This window comes from Limulus polyphemus, unplaced genomic scaffold, assembly GCF_000517525.1.
Source record: "Limulus polyphemus unplaced genomic scaffold, Limulus_polyphemus-2.1.2 Scaffold1401, whole genome shotgun sequence".
Classification (NCBI taxonomy): domain Eukaryota; kingdom Metazoa; phylum Arthropoda; class Merostomata; order Xiphosura; family Limulidae; genus Limulus; species Limulus polyphemus.
The window spans coordinates 14,260-32,360 of record NW_013667011.1 but is presented as its reverse complement, the minus strand read 5'-3'; the positions used below and the strand labels follow the sequence as shown (position 1 = coordinate 32,360).

The following is an 18,101-nucleotide window of genomic DNA, read 5'->3' as shown; positions in this document are numbered from 1 at the left end:
ATTTGATAAACACGTTTAGATTGAATGGTAATTTATAATCAGTCACAAGAACGTCGAATCTGAATCACTTGAAAAAAACACGGGGGTGCTTAACTTTTTTCCAGGTGTATATAAATCAGGGTTATTTTGGACAAACTGAATACATTTTTATACAAATAGTTTTTATTATATTATTTAAATGATATCAGTTTAGAAATATCACAAGTTTCCTAAAAATATAGACTCTGTTAACTTTAAGAGATAATGCAATCAGTGTACCCAAACCTATTTTATATAGCATTGAATTTTTCACTGTATTTTGTATAACAAATGTAACTTTGAACTTTTTTGTACAAGTTTCTGTGTGATGGTGGAGAATGTTATGATACAGTGAAAAGTCTAGTATACAACAATAATGTTAATTTCAAATGAAATACAAAACATAAAGCTATGGTTGAAAGTATATGTATTATCACTAAAGATTACAAAATTTAATAATGCGAAACAGATAAAAAAACTTACAACCATTTTATAGAGTATTTAAAAACCCTAATCATGCTTGCAATTTATATTACAGGATGATTAAGGTTTTTAAATACTTAACTCTCTGTCTCCAAGCAGCTGATATATCGGCTTGTAGTTCTTGTTCTGTTTCATGATCATTCTCACATTTTGAATGATTTATATATACAATCTGAGCATCAATTTGATAGAAGAAAGACGTGTTTTCAGCAATTTACACGTTTTAATCCCCTATTTTGAAACAAAGAAAATGACCATGCCCATTACTTCTGGTAGGCATTATCGCTTTACCTCTGAGCAAGCTAGGAAGTTATTTGAGGAACTTCTGAGCCAGGAAAATGATTTTATTCCCAGTGATCTTGATGATGATGATTTTGAAAGAGAGAAATCTGACTTGGATAGATCTAGTGAAAGTGCGAGATAGGAGAGTCTTGTGGCAGGCTCTTCAGGTGTGAGAATGGGTAAAAGCAAGGGAAAGACCTGTGTTACTACTATGAGGAAAATAAAAGCTGGGTCTAAATCGAGACCTAACAAGAGGACAGTTTTAGGAGCAGGAGTAGATTGTGAGAATGGTGAAGATGAAGTAGCATGGAGAGTAGTTGGAAAAAGAGAGACTGATGTGAACTTCTCTTTCCATGAGCCACAATGAAACGTGAAGCTGGATTTGGATGAAAGCCATTCACCACTGGATTTCCTCAAAGCTTTTCTTGACATTAACATTTTGCTAAATTGAAAATGTATTTTGAATAACATTTACCTCCGCTGACACTTATAGCTATTCCTCGACTGTTAGGGTTTCCATCTTTACCCATTTAAGCATTGGTCTGATTTTTTCTTGCTTGCTCCAGTCTTTATCCCTTTGCGATATACTCTCCACCTATGTCAGTGCACCCTCTATCCTGATACTGTATATAAGCACCTCATTCAGATAATTTTATTGCTTTTTTGAGACTTACACCATCCCAGTCTGTATAACCAGCTCTTAGTGCAGAAGAAAGGTGGGAGTGTGTCAGCAGACGTGAGCATTATTGGAAATACATTTTCAATTTAGGAAAATGTTAACTTCCAAAACATATTTACCATCCACTGGCTCTTATAGCTAGAATCTCACACTGAAAAGGTGAAGGGGCCAGTGAGGGCATTATCCATACAGAAAGCAACTGCATATATCAGGGATGTATCAAGATAAGAGTGGTAACTGAGTGAGAAAACTGCACTACATCTATAATAGGTATGGTCTTTACCTGGAACTTAGTTCCTGTATCAAGGGTGGAATAGTACATGAGAAATCATCATTATAGGCCAGCCCCAACCAGATATCTGAGGCTCCACAACTCGTGGTTGGAATTAAGGGTCTTTGTCCCTATATCCTACATTGGTGGCTATGGCAGTTGGACTGCAATGTTATATGTAGATATGATTGGATTCCAACCTGTAGCCATAGAGTGATGCATTCTGAGCTACCAGAATCATGATGAGAAAGTAAGCAATACCAAAGTGTACAAAATTTCTCCTCCACCTGAAGAAGTCCAAGAGGCAACACCTCAGGCCCAGAATGACAGAATCGTGTATGCTTTACTCAAACAAAGGAACAAAACTCATCCAGTCTGGCATTATGAACATTCATCCTCACTCCCCAACTGAGTTCTAAACCAAGGACCTAGGATGGGACCACACTGCATTTGGAATTCGAAGGAGATAGTAGACCTTCTTCCATGAACAATATACTAAAGTGATACTGATAAAGAAGAAGGGCCATGCACACCCCAACCAGATAGCTTAGCATCAAATCTGAACTATTATTACAAGTAGTCTCCCATGGAGGCTGGTGCCACTCCTACCAAAATCTGGGAAAAACATCCAGTGACCCAGGTAGGTGGGCCTGCAACTTTGCACTCTTCTCCAAGAGTGTAGGAATTCATTAAAACACTCTGGAGGGAAAGCCTCCATCCACCACTCCAGTGACTGGAAACTGAAAGTGGTAAGGACTCCCTAGCTCCACTAGTAGAATCTGGGGGTAATGCACACTGGGGAGTCCTGGGGAATAGTGCTCTAGAAACAGTGCAATAGGTGAACCAAGTTCCCTAAATTTTTAAAAGCAAGCCGACCCCAATTTTTTCAATCTGATGATTGGCAGGAATAGGCAGGATCCCTTTTAGCTTTACTCAAGATAGTCCATGAGTGGTGGTCCAGAATAATATGACAATACAATCTAATGAGCAACTAGATGGTCTTGTGGAACACCTCATTTCTATAGAGTTTGTTGCAGACAGAGTAAGTATAGTGAAATTGTTTGCTAGTGCAGAATTGGAGTGATAAAAACACACCTGTCTGGACAACACTCGCCACATAGTGGGATCCAGTGAAAAAAAAGGGGTAAGGGACCCTGGAAAGTAGAGAGACAAGAGGAGGACAAAAATACTCACTTCTCATTATAATCTAGCAGATGTTGTCAAAATAGTGATAGAGGAGTAGTCGAAAACCCTCAGAAAAAGAAACTGCAAGATTGTATAAAGAATGTGAGAAAAAAGTATTGGGAGAAGGCCACATATCAGCTCGTATGATATCCTCTGGCAGGTAATTCAAATGTGACTCTCAGAAGTTTCCTCATCTGTAAAGGAGACATAATAAACAATATGGATATTTCCAGAGCCACTTAATCAAAGTAATTGGGGAGAAATCTCGTGAAACTGAAAGATCCCAATGAATAAAGAGTCGAGTTCCATCACCTTGAAAGGAGTTAGTGCAAGACACATAACACCTCTGGGATCTGACAAGACATAACAAATGATCAGTGTCTGACTGGTTATAGAGGTGTGAAATGGCTGGCAAAAGAACTGGTGAAAAGGATTTATCCCCTTCCCTGGCTGCCATAGTCTAAGAAAGAAAGGATCTCTCAGGGTATAGCAGGATTGAAGTGGAATGCTAAAGAGTTTTGTGCACATGTGGTACAAACAACTCCAACCTATGACATCCACATGCCAGCAGCAACAAAAAATATCCATTACGGGAAAGGTGATACATGGTACACAAGGCTAAAGGCTTGAATGGATGTTGAAACAAAGCATGAAATACCACCCAGTTGGGTAATGTAATTGAAAAGGCCATTTGGGAAAAAGGACTCTAAATGATTGGAGAAGGCTGGATAGCACTGGAGAGTCAAAACTTTCCAATGTTTAAAATAACGAAATGTAGTTGATAAATATGACTTATCTAAAGTAACAGTAGACAGAGCTAGACCAGAGTAAAAAAAAACAGGTCAAAAAACGAGATATGATGTGCATGTTTGAGTAAAGTGGGTTCATTTTCCTTGTGAGACACCATTGGCTATAAGTGTGCCATTTCCATTGATAAATGGCCATTGTAGGTCTATGAATAGATTGAGACACATACAAGGCAACTTCAGAGTTTAAACCCCGATGTCATGCAAAGGACTGCATAACTTTTATACATGAAGTTTGAGCTTGGAAAAGTTTAGGTGTAGAATGATGGATTGAGGTAGCCTTAACAGAGATAGCCAAAAAGGAAGAGGCAGAGGTGGACCCTCTTGAAGATACTGTAGAAGAGGAAACCATGGATGGGATGGACAATCTGATGCTACCAACAGCTCTCAAGTAGAGGATCAAATCATAGTCAGAACTCTGGGTAACAGATGAATTAGGGGAAAGGCATAGAAGTGCAATCCTATCCAATCTGGGGTGAATCCATCTACTGCCAAGGCCCAAAGTTGAGGTACCGGGGACCAAAAACGCCTGTAGTTAATAGTTGCTATGAGTGGCAAATGCATCGATCATCAGAGTCCTGAACTGAGAGCAAATCCATTGGAACACCTCACAAGGAGCATCTATTAGGTCAGGAAAATTTGATTGGGCTGAGACAGGTGATTGGCTATGAAATTCATCAACTCTGGAACGTGACAAACAAGAAGGCTGATACACTGGGAGTGAGCCCAGTAGAGAAATATCCAAAGTTCGAAAACAAAGATCCTGAGAATGCATGCCCCCATGACAGGAAATTTAAGAAGACCACCATGGAATTGATGGAATGAATCATGACAACTTTCCCATGCAACAGATCTAGACCTTGAACCATTGCCTGTTGGACAGCAAGAAGTGCTAAATTATTAATGTGGAAGGAAGATTCGTCTTCCAACCATATACCCTGGAATTCCTGACCTTCAATATATGCACCCTATCCCTGAAGTGAGGCAAATGTGAAAAGATGAAACTCGAGACCAGGGGTCAGTATAGGAACTATGATCGTAGTGTTGATCTGATCCAACCACCACTCAAGATCTAAGATGTTGCCCACATCCCCCAAAACAGATAAAACCATTCACGTAAGTAAGAGCCTGACTGCCCATTCCATAGCCTGGAGCTGGATGGCAGGTGGCTGAGCCCAGCTTAAAACATGTTGAAAAAGACACTCAGGGGGACAATATTTTAAGTCAGCAAGAGAATGGATTTCTTGGCTTTGACACGAAAGCCAGCCTCGGTGGTTTCTGAAGGGAGAATCTGGCCATGTTGTTCTACCAAATGACGAGATGGTTCCTGAAGTAACCAGTCATCGAGATAATGAAATGTTCCCAGGCCCAAATTATGAAGGTGACAAGAAAAACCTGTATGACTCTACAGAAGACATATGGTGCGGATGTTAAGCAAAAGGATAGATCTCTGAACTGCAGAACCTGACCCCTGTACATGAAATGTAGATAATGATGGAATTACCACGCTATGAGAATGTGGAGAAATTCATCAGCGACATAAAACTTGGCCATCCACAGACCTGGTTTAAAATGCTAACATAGGTTGAGAAAGGACTCTAATGTGAACCTGGGAGGATCCAAGAAGTGGTTGAGATGAGTAAGATCAACGATCGGCCGCCAATCTCCCATTTTTTGGGCACAACAAATAAATGGGAATAAAATCCAGGAAGAATAGGATCGACTCTCACAACCACTCCCTTGACCAATAACTCTCTAATAGCCTTGGAACAAAAATCCACACTCCACTGGTATATTGGGGTTGGAAATACCACAGGTTGGGAGGATAATGGAGGTGAAGTTAACAGACTGACCATCCCTGATGTCGGAACCTGAAGTATCCATGGATCTGTGGTGAAGGAATTCCACGTGTCCTTCAATTGTTGTAACCTCACTCCAACAGACCCCACCCATCTAAAGTTGTCACCAACTGCATTGGCGATTGTCTCTCTGAGCAGAAAAGCCTTGAAACTAAGGATAGAATATATTCTGAGTATAAATAGAGCAAGGAACAGAAGCCAGCGGCTGAGACACATGACGAGCGGTCACGCCATGACTTCCAGCAGGAGCCAAAGAAAGTCTAGAGGTCAACAACAACAAAGAAAAAAGCAAATGAGTGACACAAATTCGTGATTCCAATGCCTCTGGTATGCCCATGAACATCAATGGATAAAAAAAATTAACCACTGATAGGCTTCTGACAATTTTTTTTTGGGGGGAGCAATATTTCTCAGACCAAACTGAAAGTGAGGGTCAAACGAATCCGAAAAATTATGATCTGTTCAAAGTTATCACAGGGTCTACTCTGGAACCCCACATATCCAAAAGAGGATCTAGTCTGTGGAATCGAAACATACTGGCAGTGGTAAGTCAAAGCATGCTATTCAGACAAATTAGAGGCAAGTTATATCTATCCCGTCATGCAATAGAGCAGTACATCTCTCAGCATGAACAGCAATTTTAGGTAAAGGAGGAAAAACTAACTTACCTCTTACCACTTACCCTCAGAACTTTCAGCCATCAAGAAAGGAGTAGATTCAAAGGCAACCAGAGAAAGCCTCCAAACCTAGTAAACCCGACTGAATAACTCAAGAAATGGAGCTGGAGATAGTTGATTCAAATTGGTCTCCTGAGAAGCCGACCTAGTAAACAAAGGTGCCGGAAAAAGGGTCCAAATTCTCTCCAGAATGTCCTGGATCACTGACAAAAACAGCCTCAGAACCCCCTGCAGCCTTGGAGATATGCCCTGAGACCAAATATATGTCTTGATCTCACAATTAGTAAGATCACATACAGAGTGACTCCCCCTGACCTTTGAGAGATGCTAGATAACAAAGGTGGAATACATGAGTGCTGATTATCCTTCATGCAGGAACAGTAACCTGTGAATTCATGCCTGAAACGGCTGGTCCCTAATTTTTTTTTATTGGCAATTATTAAGTATAATTTATACAGAAAGCCACTAGAAGATGAGAAAATCGCAACCAAGTATATTAATTATCGCAGCATTTGTGAAGAGAAACCCGTGGCTAAACACTTTGTCGAGTAAAAGTGACAAAATTATCTAAATGAGGTGCTTATATACAGTACCAGGATAGAGGGCGCATTGGCGTATTAGAAGATATATCGCCAAGAGCAACTGAGCGGGATATAATAGACTGGAGCAAGTGATAAAAAATCAGACCAAATGAAAACCCTAAGTGTCAGCAGATGGTAAGTATGTTTTGGAAGAAAAAATTGTGGCTACTTTCTTGCAGCCATTTTTGCTCCAGAGATAAAGAGTTAATCATGCTTTAAAATTTAATACAAATTAATGGGAAATTTATTTTTTAAACATACTATCATAAACTGTGTATTTGAAAACAAAAATAATGTTAATAGACTGGAGCAAGTGGGAAAAACTCAGACCAATGCTTAGATGGGCAAGGATGAGAACCCTGAGTGTCAGTGGATGGTAAGTATGTTTTGGAAGAAGAAATTGTGGCTACTTTCTTGCAGCCATTTTTGCTCCAGAGATAAAGAGTTAATCATGCTTTCAAATTTAATACAAATTAATGAGAAATTTATTTTTCAAACATACTATCATAAACTGTGAATTTGAAAACAAAAATAATGTTTTAATTATTATTTCAGCCATAAATCAATAAATAAAGGAAAGAACAACTTTTTGGGTATTCAGTTTGAAGCATGTTTACTTCAAAGTGCAAAGGAGACATGCTCAAGATGTAAATTTATATACATATTCACTTCATGCAGATTAGTAAGTATACTTTCATCACTCTTGAATGGAGGTTTTAGTTGGATGTTACAATGAAGAAAGTATTCTATTAAAACATTGTGAGAAGGAAAACCAGACAGGCAATATGACATTTGTCATAGATCCAGTACCACTAAAAATCCATTATAATTCAGATATAAAAGAGAATTAATAATTATGATACAAAAGAAGAGTCAGAACAGAATTAATTACAGATATGAATACAAGAAACATAGTTTCTCCAGTTCATAATGTAAGATATGGATAAGAACATATCTCCTCACTTGATTTCAATGTGTGTTATGTTATCATTTTTTAATCTTAAGGTTAAAATTTAAAACATAGTATATATGATTGTTGTATGATAATTTTTATCTGATTTTTGAAAGTGAATGCAAATATCACGATGTCCATATTTAGTTCGTTCAGATACTCTAAGCATGTCTCATTTGTTTACATTATTGTGTATTTTTTTCTAAGTTACCTAGATACTTTTCCTAAGGTTTGCATAAAATGTTTACATATGCATAAGTAATAAAATGACACCCTTAAAAAATATCTGTGTTTATCTACATAAAATACAGAAAAAACATACCTTTTTTCAGATACTGAATAAGACAATTCTCCATTCAGTCCAATATCTTCATCTTTAGCCTATTTGGAATAAATTTTAAGGAACAACCTGAATTGTACATGCAATAGAAAGTAGATATTCTATTAGTACAAATTTGTACCATACTATGTTAAGATCACAACAAACATACCGGTGATTATAGTGTTATGCAGTAGTTTTATCTGTCATACATATTCAACACTAAATTATAATATAACAATGTTTAGAGCCAACAAGTGACCTATTGGGGCATCTTGGCTGCCCCATCCTCTAAAATAAACTAAGACTATTAAATAAATAAATATAAAAAAAGCCAGCCCTTATCATTCATATAATTATCAAGCTTTCTCTTAAACTTATTTAAATTTACTGCCTCCATAACATCCAAAGGCAACCCATCCCAGAGGCCAACCACCCTGTTAGAAAAATAAAACTATCTTAGCTGAAGATGACTTCTACCTACCCAAAATTTATATTTGTGTCCCCTAGTTCTACTATTCTCGCCATTAAGTATGGAAAAAAGATGATGCATCAACACTATCAATTCCCTTTACAATCTTAAACACCTCAATCAAATCATCTCTAGGTTTTCTTTTTTTTTAAGAGAAAACAATTTCAGAGATCTTAACCTCTCCTCATATGACAACCCCTTCTTCCTAGGCACCATTCTAATAGCCCTCCCTTGAACCCTTTCCAACTCTGTACAACAAACTAGAAAAAAAATGCTGTTCTTTTTCTGTTTGATAAATCAAATCAATGCCAAATTAGTAAGATATTTCACCCTTCTCGGGTAGTTTATACACAAATATATACAAATTAAATTCCAAGTTCATGTTCCTCATATGCAAGTAATGTTTTCTAAGTGTTGTATTTCAGCATATTCTTAAATTTAGATTTTTAGCATTTATTCCATATAGAAAAATATTCAACTTAAGCAAAACAAAAACTCTCTGTACATACTGCGAGTGTGACAACTGTCATCCAATTTTGATTTCAAAGGTCATAACATATTGCTTGATCATCTTTTACTGTAAGATATATAGATTAAATATAAATTATATTATGACTACTACTTAAAATATTTTCAATTGCAAAACGTTTTTCTTTTTTTTCATCCAATTAATTTTTTTCAATGTTTTAGGTATCTAACCTGTCAAGTGTATCTGCATCACCTACAATGTTCACAGCTAGTTATGTTAGAAATGACAGTATATGTAGTTCAATAATAGTTTTGATTGTAATTGATGTAGGCTTTCTTTTTGGAAAAATAATAACCTTTAAATTACAAAAAAAAAGAATGCTTACGATCAGAAAGTATATTGGTCATGCAACAAAGAAATACTATGAAACCAACAAACTTATACAATATCTCTTTAATTGTGAATCTGCTTTAGTAAAAACAGGTAGTCTGCTCTTGAATCAATCTAGCATTATTTTTTCTTTCAGATGTGGCCACCTGTAGGCAAATAATATCCACCACACTACACCTCATTCATCATCACTTTCTCACACGTTAACTGCATAGTAAACTATATGTATATTAATTAATACTTGCAACTTACTACTTCTATTGTGAAGAATCTTTTTTTACAAGGCTTACAGTAATAGTACAAGCATGATATTATAATTTAATAACTCAACATTCATACAGATGATGATTGGCATTGAGTTTAACTTTGTACAATGCATTTATTATTGGTTTGTTCTCTTTGAAGAGAAGTATGAAGTACTATAAACATGTGACATACTAAGATGATGAACCACGATGTACAAATAGTATATTTCCTGCTGACTAAGAAGTTTGATATAGATATATGGAGAAACTAATGAGAGTAGGGCAGCTATATGAATAGCAAGTGTAATAATAACAACTTTTCATATTATTTTTAGGTCCTAGTCATTTTATACCACAGCTTAAGTTATTATATTCAAACTATTACACAAATCTGATATTAGAGGCAACTCTGAACTTAATGTTGTTGTTCATGTAACCCAAAGTTGAGGAGACAAACAGACTAGATTTGAGTATCTATGGTAATCTGAATCGTAAGAACAGTACTTATATCAAACAATCAGCATATATATATATATATATATATATATATATATATATATGGAAGTGTTACTACTTCAACCAGAATCTGTAGAAGGTCCTTCTCAACACCAAGAGAACATAACTTCAAGCTTTAAAAGTACGACTTTCCATCATTATATGAAAATCGACTTTAACTAAAGTTATTTTGTAAATGGTACTAAGCACCATATGTAATATGTCATATATATTTTGATAGAGCATTAAATTCTTTGAAATAAAAAGGGCATCCTGAAGTTTGTAAAAATCATGACTGTAATTCCATTATCATTTCCAAGTGGCTTGATGTATAGCCATAATATTTGGCATATGCTTCTCTGTGAATAAGTCTATGATTTTAATATAATAGCACTGATATGTTACCAAATTTTTATATTTCATTTTGCAAACTATCTTGTTTTGAATATCATAATCTTTGGAATAGAATGCTTTATTGGAAAATGAACTGACATTTATGTAAAATGTTTTATATTAGAATCATTATAAATTGATAACTGTCAATAATCCTTATAAATTTAACAGAGATCGTGGAAGTAGAGGTGGTAAAAAATACATATTGTGACCAATAATAAAAAAAGTAATCATTATAAAACAACAAATATTGCAGGTGTGACAAAAGTCATATTTCTTGGTGCACCTGAAATAATAGTATCAATGAACACACAGCTAATTTGTTGTCTGTATGTATGTTTACACTGTCATTGTATTACAATAAATAAAAAAATGTCATAACAATGTGCCCACATTTTATGAAATGTACAATTGTAGAAAATGGCTATAAATATAACATGAATGCAAGTATAAGCTTCTAGTATTTGCATCAATCCATAAATTAATGTTCTGCAATTTTCAGCATGCCTTATATATGCTACCATATGATCCTGTTCTTTATTAGTTCAATAATTATGTCATTATATTTGGTAGCAACATCAAAATTAATCAAAGGCTGATAAGAATAATGCTACACTTCCTTCACATTTTCACTACACAATTACATTCAGAAGATTTTCGTCTCAAGGTCAACTCTTCCTTATTTCTATACAGATTTTCACTAAAGTATTTTTAGTACATGTGACTAATTACATAATTGAACTTCAATAACGCAAAATACTGTTTAGTAGTGTATTGTAAAGCAAGGTATATGAACTTTGTTTACAACATTAATCAGGAAAGTACTTAAAACAATAGTGATATATAAGTGTTCTAAACAGATTGTAGTTGTAAAAACACATTAATTTACAATCTTAGAAAACAATGTTTTCCAGTCACCTAAACACGACTTTAAAATATAATATGGCTGTAATTGTGACTTTGAAAAAGTCAAAAATATCTTATTAGAATATGATAGACTGATAGTAAAGGTTGACAGCAAATGTTTGTTAGAAATACAGTCAGTATTGTCAGTGATTGTTTCAACAGAAAGGCTAAAGACCAAAACCTCATATGTGGGTCTATATGTAAGTCAGGGGCCATTGCACCTGCTCTGATGTTACAGTGTTCTTCTTAAAGCATTCTAGAATGTTGACATCACACAAAATGTTGGGGAGAGATGACACTGGGGGCCATAAACATACCAGCTGCATTAACCTTGTGTACAATATATAATACCCTCCAAATCCACTTGGAATCAAGAATAGTATGTCACACATCTTATAGCTTACATGTATTATTCTTACGGCAGTATTTTCAAAAACATCTAATGCTGAAAGGAAAACAAAGATCAAATACTCTTAAGTAAATTGTTCAGTTACAAAAGTACAGACGAAACAGTAATGTATTCTTATGCTCTGAATTATTCGTTTGTTTGTTTTGTGTAGTTAAGCACAAAGCTACACAATGAGCTGTCAGTGCTATGCCCACCACAGGTATTCAAGCCTGATTTCTAGCAGTATAAGTCTGCAGACATACCACTGAGCCACTGGTACATATCTCATACCCTGAAAGGGGTCATTGGAGAATAAATAAACTTTAAAAAGTTCATTACTGATGAATAGTTAATAAATTGTATTTGTGTTGTTCCATTTCCCAGTAAAACATATAAATATGAACAACATATTTTGATGTATCCTCCAGTTTCTATAAAATACACTGAAATAGTAAATATTAATAATCAGTGTATGTGTCACAGAATGTGCATGGGAGAAACTTGTATGTTTCCCATAGACAGCAAGCACCTCCTTACACTGTACACTAACCAGCCACAAGTTCAATAATATATGAACTAATGGTCAGTTGTATACAACCTTTTTCACTGTGAGTGACCTTGAGCGACGTGGACTTGAGCTGGTAGACTTTACAATATCTTTAGGTTAGTGAGATAACTAACTCACTAAAATAGCCAAGTTTCTTCAATATACTTTTCTTATATAGTATTGAGGGTTAACTAGCCATTCCACAGATAATCCATACATTCAAAGTAAGCAATAAAGTTATGTTTAGCATTACTTTGGGTCTATTTGAATATACTGATAATTCAGTTTGACTTTGATAATCATTTACTATATTAGAGCTTCGCGAGTGTTATGGTGAATAAACTGACAGACAAACTGAAACCAGTTACTGTTGTTTTTATGTGGTTTCTCTTGTAGAGGAAGTTCATAAAGTATTTTGAGCCGTATTTTAGGTTTTCTATGTATGTGCATGGGCCAGATTCTTTACAGTAGGTGTCTCTGACTTGTTCACGATAAATTTCAACAATCATCAAACAGCACACAGTCCAATTGTTTTAAAATAATATATATATATTAAAACAAGCCAAATGCATATAAAAATGTTCATCACACAGTTAATCACCACAGTTGTATCCAGAGCTTTAAATAATTGTCTCTTTATCAAGAGTCCACACAGGTTTGTTCAGTTACTTTATAATACAATTAACAAGACACATTATGCTTCTCTACTCTGTTGTTAATATATAATCTGCAATAATTACATTTTTAAATCACTGATACACTCTCTTTATGGCTAAACTCACAAACATGCAGTCTAAATCTATTGGACTATATCTCTTACTAGCTTTCTATACAACTCACTTTGTCTTGAACTTACTTGAACTACATTTTGTATACATATTTATCGATAGCCTAACTGAGGCCCAGAATTTTCTACACACTACGATATTATGATGTAATAATACTCAATCAAAACAAAGAGAAAACTTAGAAGGTTACAGTAACATGATGCAATAATACAACAACTACCAATTCACAACAATGGAACCACACATCCTACAATTCGTACGCAACTACATAAACAAACCTGCGATAAACTATTGCTTGTAAAAATAAGTAAATTTAATATTTGTGCTATACTTAAAGTATTTAAATCATAACACTCACATTAACATTAAACAGTTTTGAATATCTAACACTGAATATATTTTTCAGTTTTTTCTTCCAAACAAAGAAAACAACTCAAAATCCCAACTTTATGTCTTTTATCATATCTTTAATGAAAATTATCATCATTTTGTTGGTTGCCATTTCTGAAAATAAGATGTTTTAGTGGCAGAAGCAAAAACAAATATTATATTTACTGGTCAAGGTTATAACTCTGGTTGATGTTGGTTAGCACTAATAGTTGAGCTAAGCAGAAGGCTATGATAAAGTAATTACTATGGGGCAAAAAAGATAATGAATAGACATATATGAAAGTTATGGAAAGTCAAAGATTTTCAAAATCATCCAGTAAATACTAAATGGGCTAATCAGAGGAGCAGAAGGATATACATATGTATGCATCTATTTTTTCCATTTCGACCTTAGTCCGAGCAAATTAGCCAATAGTTGGTAGCTAGCCCAGTCAACAACTATATATGACAAGCATGTTCAGTGACGAGGATTTGACGGTGCAACCCTCAGATTGTGAGTTGAGCACCTTAACCACCAGGGTTTCATTTCTGTATACATACTAATAACAGAAATGTGATCTTTATATGACATTTATCATATAATTATTTTGATATTGATGGAAATGCTAAATATAACATATAGCTGTTATAGTATTCTTTAGTTTTCCTTTTTTATATTTTAATTTATAATTGTCAAAAATAACCAGTAGGTTTATGACAATTAATGACAACAAACGAGCACTCTTTCAACTTTTTTCAGAGGGAAAGATGGCAAGATGAGATATTCTATTTGCACACTTATATTTACACATCTTACATATTGAACAAATATACACAAAAGACTAAGAGTTTCATGTAATCAACAGTTGTCAACCTGTTATCATTGGATATTTGGTTTACTAGTCAAACTATTGGTATTTACAGATTCCTAGATCAAAAAATCTTATTTGCACAATTATTAATGTCACATTACTAGGTGCAAGTGATTTTTCACTGACCAGTTATGGAAGTGCCCTTGTGTGGTTTGACCTAGAACTGAGTTTCATTGGTCACAGTACACCAGATTTTCATAGGAAGATGGCTACTGAGAATGAACTCAACCCACCTTTCATTTCTAAACAAATCAAATTGCTCACCAATAGGGCAACATTTAACTGCATTACTGCTGCATTGCTGCCCTCTTAAGTCAGAGATTATTACTAGAGCTGGGTGAATGTTATAATTTTCCTATACGGAAAATGTATTTCCAATAGGTACTTACCTCCTCTCACAAGATTACTTACTCTTGTTCAGTGCTGCTCTCTATATGCAAACATTTTCTTTATGCTCTTCCCATGTTGGAATTAGTACAGTCCAATGTGTGTCTCATGGAAATCATCATGCATCATCTATTAACCAATAGTATTGTGTGATGCATGTGACTCCCTCTATACTCATAGAGTATAGATACTCACTTCGAGAGTCCGTGCTAAAGGGGAGAGCCTGCAAGAGCTGGCACAGGACTTGGAAAGTATGGTACACAAGGCCTACCCGATTTCCTTAAGCTGTTGCTGAGGGATCAGTTTGTAGATGCCTTGGACAGTCCACAACTGAAAATACAAGTAAAGCAAGCACACCCCTCTACTATGCAGGATGCAATGACCAGAGCTCTTGAATTCGAATCCTATGTTAATCCAGTGCAGAGATACCAAGGTTGATACAGTCATCAGAAAGGTTGTTGGAACTGTGGAGAGCAAGGACATATGAGGAGCCAATGTAAGAAAAATACTACCAATAAGTCAGCCTTGGGGAGACCAGTAGTGGTTGGTGTTCAGGGACGCCCACCAAACCCCATTGTGAAAGTCCCAACAGCTAAGTATAAAATGGCAAGCACACATAATGTCTACATGACAGGAAAGCTGGAAGGCCAAAAGTGCAACTTTGTCATAGATTCTGCATCTCAGCAAACCTTTGTGAGTATCAATGTGCTGGATCACAAAGGAGCTCTGTGGTGTGACAGGACATTATGCAAGGTTGTGGGGACCAGTGTGGGTAACTAATGAGCTCATGGGTATGAAGGACAGACACAAAGTATACTTGGCTGACAATGAAGACCAAAGCATACTAGGGTTGGACTACTTACCACTGAGGAAGTTTGTAGTTAATTTTGATAAAATGACATTTGGGAACAGCCCAGAATTAACTTTGTGGATGAAGTTATAAGTAGGTCACAGGGCTAAATGCTAGGCTTAAGTTAGTATGTAAGGATGAGCAGATTGTCTGGTTGGATCTGTGAAATCATTTCAGTAGAAGTAGGGAACTTTTTGGAATGAATGGTTTACATTTAAATAGGGTAGGGGCTGGCTTGTTTGCTAAGGCTATTAACTGTAAGAGAAGTTTTAAACTAGGACTAAACAGTGATGAGGGCCTGGAAAACTAAATGCAAAAAGAATAATAGGCAGAGAAAAGTTTTAGCATAGGAAATGAGTATAGAAGTAGTTATAAGGATTGGCTTAATTGTTACTATTGTAATGCCAGAAGTATAAGAAATAAAATTGATGACTTTAGAGCACTGGTAGGAATAGAGGATTTTGATATAATGGGAATAACTGAAACATGGTTAAATATAGATTATTTTGATGACAGAAATTTCTTTGAAATACGGGGTTACAGGCTAGCTAATAGGGATAGATTATTAAAGAGGGGGGGAGAAGTGGCTTTATATGTAAAATGTGAGTTACGTCCTGTTGAAGTTGAGGATATCAAAGAAAATAGCAAGGAGATTGAATCCATTTGGGTTTCTATTAGTGGATATAAAGGGAAAAGGCTTTTAGTGGAAATTTGTTACAGATCACCAAATGATATTGATGAAATTAGTAAGAAACTTTACAATGGGATTAAGATTTCAGCTGTTAATGAAGTCATAATTATGGGAGATTTCAATTTCAGGCATATAGATTGGGAAATGCTGGAGTCAAACCATAAGGGAGAAAGGTTTTTGGAAACTGTTCAGGATGGATTTCTTCACCAAGTAGTCAAGGAACCTACTAGAAACAATGCTATTTTAGATTTATTGTTAACTTCAAATAATCAAGAGGGTAGAAGTTGAAGAACATTTGGGTGATCATTGCTCTATTAGGTTTATTGTTGTACTGCATATGGAGATAAGGAATAATGATATTTTGGTTACAAATTTCAAAAAAATCAAATTTTGAAGGGATGGGACAAGAATTATCTGTTGTGAATTGAGCACCTGAGTTACTTGGAGACACTGATCAGACATAAAACTTTTTTAAAGATAAATGTTTAAACATTCAAGGTAAACATAAAAGGGTATCTGCAGGTAAAAAACCAGGTTGGCTCACAAAGAATTTTAAGAGGTAAAATTAATGAAAAGAATAAGAAATATAAGAAATTTAAATTGACTGGTATGATATGGTAGAAGATTATAGAAGATCAAGAAAGTTGGTGAAACAGGAAATTAGGACATAAAAAAAAATGTTTGAGAAAAGTTTGGCTGAAAATGTAAAAAGGATTTCTTTAAATACATTAAGAGTAAACAAAATGTTAGAATGGAGTAGGACCCTTGAGGGATGATAAAGGAAGATTAGTATCTGATGATTATGAGATGGCTGAGTTATTAAATTTTGCTTTTTCTTTGATTTTACTAACAAAGATTTAAACAGTATTCCACATCTTGAACAGTTGATAAATGGAAATAAGATCAAACAAGATGACTGCATTAATTCTGAGCTGGTTAAGAAAAAATTGAGAAGCTTAAAAAATGATAAGGCTCCTGGGCCAGATAATATTCTCCCAAGAGTTTTGAAGGAGGTTAAAGATTGGATATGTGAGCTACTTACTACTATTTTTTGTCAGTCCTTGAATAGTGGGCAGGTAGCAGAAGATTGGAAGTTAGCTAATGTAACTCCTCTTTCCAACGAGGTGATAAAAATTCTCCCAGTAATTATAGACCCATTAGTCTTACATCAGTTGTGGGAAACGTCTTGGAAAGTCTGTTAATAAATGCTTTGCAAAGTCATTTAACAAAATTCAGAATATTATTGGACAGTCAACTTGGTTCCATTATAGGAAAATCTTGCCTTACAAATCTTTTGACATTCTTTGAAAAGGCTACTTCGTATGTAGATGAGGGTAAAGGTGTAGATTTGGTGTATCTGGATTTTCAGAAAGCATTTGACAAGGTGCCACATAAAAGGCTCTTAAAAAAATTATTTCTATAGGTGTGGAGGATAAGTTAGCAAATTGAATAAAAAGAGTGGCTGGATGGAAGGAAGCAGAGGATTGTTACAAATGGAGATCAGTCAAACTGGATTAATGTCACAAGTGAGTCACCTCAGGGCTCAGCCTTGGGACCTTTGCCCTTTTTGATTTACATCAATGACATAGATGAAGGAATAGTCAATAAATTACTTAAATTTGCAGATGATATTAAGGTCTTGGGTGTTGCTGATTTACAAAAGGATTTAGATCATTTAGTGAGTTGGCCAAATAAATGGCAGATGGGTTTTAATTATAAAAAAAGCA

The 18,101-nt window shown here is 35.2% G+C and overlaps 1 protein-coding gene across 1 annotated transcript in view; it reads right to left on the bottom strand.

The window, feature by feature from the left end:
* LOC106463415 (cadherin-99C-like) overlaps positions 1 to 18,101 on the bottom strand; it is a 153,988-nt gene that overhangs the window by 130,130 nt on the left and 5,757 nt on the right. The window contains exon 2 of the mRNA XM_013923440.2: positions 8,116 to 8,174. Coding sequence (XP_013778894.2) covers positions 8,116 to 8,174 — 59 coding nt within the window. The remainder of the gene's footprint in view (positions 1 to 8,115; positions 8,175 to 18,101) is intronic.